The sequence below is a fragment of the Morone saxatilis genome, unplaced genomic scaffold, assembly GCF_004916995.1.
Source record: "Morone saxatilis isolate NCDOM2014 unplaced genomic scaffold, NCSU_SB_2.0 Contig24, whole genome shotgun sequence".
NCBI classification, from domain to species: domain Eukaryota; kingdom Metazoa; phylum Chordata; class Actinopteri; family Moronidae; genus Morone; species Morone saxatilis.
This window is the reverse complement of record NW_023339807.1, coordinates 16,742,431-16,750,075: the sequence shown is the minus strand read 5'-3', so window position 1 is coordinate 16,750,075 and position 7,645 is coordinate 16,742,431. Positions and strand designations below refer to the sequence as shown.

The window sequence follows — 7,645 nt, the reverse complement described above, 5'->3', positions numbered from 1 at the left end:
TAAATACAATTTCTTCTTAAAACAAATAAATATCATCACTCAAAACAAATCTATGCATGCTTTGCATACTGTATATACTGTCATATCCACTTACCTCATGTATACAAAATAACCTTTTTATTTATACCTTTGCAGTCTGCACCATTGTACTATTGTCTTACTGTCTACAAATATTATTGTTGTTGTTTATAGATATGTTTATATATGTTTATGTTTACCCTGTCAAGCTGCTTGTCCTGTTTATTTTGCTGTATGTATGCCTATTCTGTGTATGTACACTGATGGTGATAGTATGGGCCAAGACATTAATTAAAAAATGTAATTAAATTAAATGTACATGATGCTGAGATTATCCACATCCTTCAAGCTCATCAGTTTTCCTCAGACTTACCCAAGCAAGCGGATCCATTGAGGTTCTGCTCATAGCCTTCATCACAGACACAGCCTCCCACAGGAACCATCCACTCCCCTTCGGCATTGCAGTGCATACGAGGGGGCGTGCCTCCCTGTGCTTTGCTGTGGGGGACACATGTCCCGCTCACAGGAACTAAGGCAGTTGGCTCCGCCCCTGAGGGAGTCGCTGGGTAGGATGCCAAGTAGAGGCTGGTGGCTGGACAGCGGCGGTAGAAGATAGACACGCCCATGAGGGAAACACAAGCTCCACTGTCGACGATGGCGAGGACGAATCTGAAACAAGGGTCAAATGTTAAGATGGAGAACATTCAGACCCTTGGGAGAAATGATGTTTGTAAAATATGAGCAGGTACAGTGATGATTACCCATAGCGTGTGAGCGGAGCAAAGCTGCGCGTCTTGATGTTGATTCGGCTGTATCTGTTGGGTTGATACTGGTGAGGTGAACTGGGCTCCACCTTGGAGAAACTCTTATCAGCTGCAATGGTGTCGATCTTCACCCAGCCCTCCCTGGTCTCCTTCTCTCCAGTGGACGGCTGCGGCGAGGAAAGAGCAAAGTGGACAGCAGACAGTGGAGGGAAAGATAATGAGTGGTCAAGAGAAAACAAAATAGCATGGAGTTAACGTGTGGTTGACAGGAAGGAAAGAAGTAAACATGAGGAAAATTATGGACCTCAAAATAAGCTGGTTGATAGATGAAGGACGGAAAATATACAGTGCATTACATCAAAAGACAAAAACAGAAACAAGAAGGAAAATGACAAGATGAAAGACAAGCTCAGGGTTTTGCTGTATTTTTCCAAGGCACGTGTATATTATGAAGTAGTTTAGTAAGAATAGTAAACGTTGACTTAGATGTATGCAGGTCCCAGTGGGGGTTCGTGCTCAAGTCCCTGCAAAGACTTTCAGCGCTGCAGTGCTTCCTGCTCTTCTGTGACTCTCCTCTGATTCCTCATCAGGCTTTGATTTGCATTTTTAAAAAGCATCTCACTTCCCTAAGGAGAAATGCATTCATCTATACAAATACTGCATCCCTCCCACTGTGACTGTGACTGCACATGTAGCTCAGGCAATTCAGACTTAGTAGCTCAAAATGTCCCAGAAAAGAAGGAAATTTCAACTAAAGGCATAAATAAATAAAGATCTTTGGACAGTCAGTGTCAGCCGCTAAAAAAACATGCTAACTTCCTGCAATGAGTGTAAAAGGGTTACTGTCATATATTTTATGCCTTAAAGATGTAATTAGTGGGATTGAAGTGACATTTCTGGAGACCACAGTGGCACATTTTTGCATTTCGTAAACCATAGTCCTCAACAAGCATGTACTTCACACCACTGGGCCAAAGGAAGTCGTCAATCTCCACAGCTTTTTTTGGCAAGCACAATAACAATCAGGATGATTATACAATTACTCCTTGTCATGAGATGATGAGACGTTTTTCTGTCTTGGTGTAACATGGGCGTAACATCAATGAAAATTGCATTTTACTGTCTTTAATGATTCTGTCTGAAGGTTGTTGGCCTCAAGCAGTGACGAAAAAACAGAATATTGACAACAATGAGAGGAATTAGTCCTCCTGTTAAATAAATGTATAAATTTACAAGATTTTAACACAAGTTATTACTTGTTTATTTATAAGTGTATAGCTACATGTATGATGAAGAGATGTGGTATTCATTCAATAGGAAATACATCTTATTATGGTAACCTAACTGACATTTTAGAGTTATTTAGACATTTTTAGCATAACAAATTGTAATTTAAGGTTGATTATGTTACTTTGGTGAAATTGGTGGTCTTACTCTTAGTTATTTATTAGTTTTGTCCATTACCTAGTTCATTTAGCTATGCAACTGTTATTATAACCTGTCAGTGTCTGGTGTAATATTTACTAAAACCTAAATCTCTAGTAAGAACTAGTTTGTGTGATGCTATGTGTTTTAATTTAGTGATACGTAGTAATCTCCATTTTGCGATATAAACAAGTATAACTAAGCTGAGTTTGGCCTTATGAAGAGCTGGTGTAATGACTGCTGGACTCCTGGACCACCAATGTTAGATAAATAGACAAAAAAAAAAAAAAAACAGTGTTGCACAATGACCAGTTTTATTCTCTCTGTCTGATGGGACTGTGGTCTGAAAATGGGGAGGGTGTTGAAAATGGCTTATCTGTGCTTGTCAGAGGAGACATGTAAAGCTAACAACATCTTGTGTTGTGAAAGGTTATTTGCTATTTAACTAAAAGCATACGGTGATTACAATGTGGCACATCCAGTGTTGTGTCTCACCTCAGCTACCCAGGTCCTCTCCAGCTCTCTCTGGGTATCGGCCTGTTTGTAGAACAGAGTGAGTGTCTCTCGGCAGGTGGGTGACGGTGATCGCAGGCTGGCACAGTCACGCACTGAGAAACGCAACGTGACAAACACCCGTGGAGCAGAGTGCCGGTACAGGAAGGGTGTAGCCAACCAGTTGTCTTGCTGACGGGGATTTTGGTTGACATTGCAGACCTCAAAGGTTCGTATGAGCTTACCCCGGTCGTCCAGGACACTGACCTCATCCCACTGAGAGAGACAGAAACAACATTATGAGCTTGCGTGAACTCAACGTTGTAAAAGACAAACATGATCTTGAGCAGGGAGCTCCAGAATCTGCCTGTATACTTTAACATTCCTGGTGTGTTTATGGTTTGTCCACAGTTGTGAATCCTCCTTATGTCTTAAAAGATGGTTTACATGCTGCAAGGTAAATATAGAGCATATTTCTGGTGTTGCTGACATGTGGGTACTGTCCTTTACTAACATCACGCACTGTTGCTTTACCTCTTCGTCCTCCATTAGTACAGTACAGGATTTGTTTCATCCTGCTATAACACTCATACTGGTATCAAATCCACAAGTGAAAATTTTTTTTTTTTTTTCTTTACTGTCCCCAATGATGTAGGTCATCTCCATGTCCTGGTTATCTACAATAGACTTTCCACTGTCTAATTAGGTAATCAATGATTACAAAATCAGTAGTTAATTAAACCTCTTGAGCCATTCATTCAGAGCATAACACATTTCAAGTGTTGCAGACAAAACTGTAATGATCAAGAGATAGTTAATTTATGCCAGAATATAATGTATATTCTCACTTCTTTTTTAAATAAGGGGTTTTAATTCCTTTATTTGGATAGTGACAGCTCAAAGATAGACATAAAACTGGGGAGAGAGAGAGAGGGGAATTACACGCAGGGCTACGGGTTGGAATTGAACCTGAACCACTGTGGCACTGTAGCTCAACTCAACCTTAGTACAAGGGGTGTACGCTCTACCAGGTGAGCTACCAGAGTGCCCCAAATTCTCACTTCCACAGGTATTGTAGCTGTTTAGATGATTTTGGTTTTATGTATCTAATAATCCTAGTATGGTTGAGGTGCATGAATTTATGTTTGTGGTGCAACAGTCTATAGCCATGCTAGCTGCTAAATGCTAACGCCAGTATGCTCACAGTGACACTGATAAAATGCTGATGTTTTCAACTTATGTTTACTATGTTCACGGCCTCAGTTGCTACTTAACACTAAACACACAATAAGGTCTAATACAAATTTTGACCTGATGATATTCGTTAGTAAGTAGTTCTTACAATGAATCCCAACTTGAACATAAAATTTGTACCAAATTTAATGGCAATCTATCAAAAATAAGTTGACACATTTCACTCAGAACTACAAATGTCAACCTCACGGTGGCGCTAAAGGTCGAGCCGCAGGATCACTATAATCATTGGGATACATAGTTCAAGAACCACATTGTTCTGTATTAAATAGCACACTCTATTAAGCAGATCTTGAAATATTTTACTAGATAAGTGAAAACCTTCTTCTTCTGGGGGTGGAGGGAAAGTCAGGGGATCACCAAAGTGATTCATCCTCTGGGGATAATGACTGTTTGTATAAAGTTTCAGTAGTTGCTGACCAAAGTGGTGGACTGATCGACCAACAGACTGACATCATCCCCAGAGCTGACAAATTTCAACATCAAGGTTTCTTTACAGAAAATGACACAAAACAAAATTTTAATGGTTTTTACTTCAGTACAAAGTATCCAAAGCAGCAAGGACACTTCTGAAAAGACGTGTTGATGTTGAATTTTTATTTCGTCCTTTTAATAGAGATGGAGTCGGATGTGTCAGAGAAAACAAGCATTTAAAACTAATAGATAATGTTGGCATTTTCTAATTAAATATGTTTACAGTAACAATAAAACTGTTTTATACAGTGACATGGTTCGTCTTGCACTGGTTTGGCATTTGTATGGGTATCATTGTTCACATGCAATGGATAGCGGACACTTGTGTGTCTGATAGCTGTTGTGTAATAAAGTATTTTTTTCATATTTTAGGGAATCTGAATACTTGCAGATGCACAAATGGATTTAGACATGAGCTGTACCTCCATGGAGAGAAAACGAGCAGCACAGAGACACGGCTCTGAATGAGACTCTGTCACATGAGTCAAAATGTAAATGCAGGCTCAGGTTTTAGTTTCACCAATTATACAGTACGGTGCCTCCAAGGATGAAAAGGCTCTGCTTTAAGCCTGTGTAGCCCTGAGTGACAAGCAGGCCCTTTTCTGTTGTAACACAGAGGAATTATGTATTAGGCCTCATCATCATTATTCTCCCTGCAACAATGGCAAGAGGACAAAAGGTCCTGACACCCTATCAGTGTGCATTCGGCGTGTGTGCGTGTTTTTGTGTTTGTGTATGTTAGGGTATCTCTGCATGTATTCTCTGTGCGGTTCTGACAGCCAGTATGAAGAAAAACTCTTTGGAGCATCACACATGAGAGAGTGCATTCATATTTGGTCAAATTGGAATAATGATAAGATCAGTGAGCAGATAGAAAGAGTCGGAGGTGCTGTCAGTCTAATGGAGTGAAAGGACAGACTTCTCTCTCCCAGGCCGTGATTCACTATGTGTCAGACAAGAGAATGAGGGGAATCGGATGGAAGGGACAACAGAGAGCACATGGTGGGATGGAGAGATGCAGATCGGGAGTCGTGGGAGTGAAAAATGGGGAAATAGTAAAGAATGTGTGTGTGTGTGTGTGTGTGTGTGTTTTGTGTCACAGAGTGAGGTGGTTTCAGTAAAAGCCTGACCATGTGGACTTTCAGGTAGAGAGAGTAGTTGCTGGTATCTGTGTGTGGCATTGCGTGCAGGCTGCTTCTGTACTTTTGTGAAAAAAACACAGCTTTCATTTGTTTTCTGACCCCGAACCCAAAACCCCCCGCCTCCCCTCCCCTCCCTCTCCCTTCCCTATTTCTCCCTGTCTCATTTTCTCCCTCCCTTATGAGGAAAGTAAGAAGAAGAAAAAAAAAACGGGGCAGATTGGGGAGGAGGGGTGGATGAAGCGTTGGAAAGAAAGGAGAAAAAAAATAGGGACGACTCATCTTTGTGATTTAATTTGAACTGAAATGCCAGAGAGCCAGAGAGCAATCTCTCCAGTGACAGAGGGCAGGGAGGGGCAAGGCCCCGGACACAACGCGCACAAACACAGAGAAGCAGGGAAGGGCACGCACAGATACCCCAAGACATATGCATGTGCACACACACAAAGCAAACACACAATGAAAGAACAGCGAGCGGTAACAAGGGGAGGGAAAAAAGCAAAGACTACAGTAGGAAGTCGAGAGTCGGCTGGTTTGACACTGAAGGGAAATAGGGGGCAGAGTGGAGACTCAGTTGGGGGGATAAAAGGAAGAATATGAAGCAGAGACCCGGTGGCTGTGGGACTGTGAAGGGCAAAGGGAGGAAAGATTAAAAGAGGGAGAGAGAGGCAGAAACAAAGACGCAGAGGGGCTGCTTGTCAGTACATTAAAAGAATGGAAAGATGGTAAGAGAGCAAAAAGAAGCAGGAGGAGAGAATAGGAAAGAATATCCACAGACCCCCAAGCAAAAGAAAAGATGGGATATGAAGAGAAAAGTGAGGAAAGGGTTAAAAAAAGAACACATATACACACACACACACACACAAACACACACGCACACACAACCTCCCTCTTTCTCTCCCCCTCTCTTGGTCTGTCTTTCTACTTCTCTCAGCTTGATGCCCCGGGTCAAATAACCATATCTCCATCTCAGAAGCACTTCTCATCCAGGGACCATAAAGAAAAAAAAAACTCATGCAAATGCTTCACTTGCTCACACAATAACTCCCTGACACACACACGCACACGCACATGCACGCACGCACACACAGGGATGGCCTCCTATTAGCAGTTGCCATCATGGTTCACAAATTCCTAACACACATGAGGCCCTAATTAATCAAACATCATGTACAATTATGGCCCAAGACTGGAGGCCAAACTGGGTGATAATGACAGTGCGTAAAGCTAATGTTTAGTGTAAGGTGAGATAAAAGACTCAACGTGAGTGTGTATGCTTGCCAGATGTTGGTCAGAGGCTACTGTAAGTTTCATTTAGTACTTTCTGAGCATGAGAAAGTCTGGTGGTCGTAACTGTCGGCTCACTTGTTTGCCAAAACTAGCACGTTTATTTTATTTCATGCACTGTGATACTCTAAATTTATATATCAGATGTTTTGCACATATTTCCCTTGTATGGCTAGAGTCTAAAGAATAATATTGCTCTGTACTGGCAGAGTAATTGGCATCGGAATGCCAGTAACGAGAACTGAACCTACAGTTTCTCACATGTAGTTTGACTGATTATCTCAAAGATGATGACAATGAAGACGATGTATGCCTGTAATTATGAGCCATATTAGAACTGAGCCACAATCACTCACAGATGAATGAATTTAACTGACCCGGGAGTTGACCCTAGCACAGTCACGCATGTAACCTCACACACACACACACATATTTACACAGCTCAAGGCGACGCATCAACCTCAAATACAAAGAATGGGATATCTATGGTTCAATTACAGCAATCTCCTCACAGATGAAGACACACAGGAGAGACCAATAAAAACATTTTAGTCCTCAAGGATGTCTTGCAGACAAGGCAAGACCTTGCTCATTCTCAGGCTGTGTGCCACCTGCCAAACGTTCCACCAATCAATGTCAGATGCCAGATATTCTTCAGGATATTTACGCTGACCCTAACCCATAGCTAAACATAACCATTTATAACCTTATTCCTAATCTTCTGGCTGGGGTCTGTTACTTTAGTGCAACTCTCTGCAGCGACGAGAAATACAAAAAAGTGTTTTGTGGAAG

At 41.5% G+C, this 7,645-nt stretch overlaps 1 protein-coding gene across 1 annotated transcript in view; it reads right to left on the bottom strand.

Annotated features, from left to right (window-relative positions):
- ephb6 (eph receptor B6) overlaps window positions 1-7,645 on the bottom strand; it is a 36,703-nt gene that overhangs the window by 18,769 nt on the left and 10,289 nt on the right. Inside the window, exons 3-5 of the mRNA XM_035672574.1 lie at window positions 2,703-2,975; window positions 780-949; window positions 392-687 (exon numbers count right to left, since the gene is read on the bottom strand). Of these exons, the coding sequence (XP_035528467.1) occupies window positions 392-687; window positions 780-949; window positions 2,703-2,975 (739 nt within the window). The remainder of the gene's footprint in view (window positions 1-391; window positions 688-779; window positions 950-2,702; window positions 2,976-7,645) is intronic.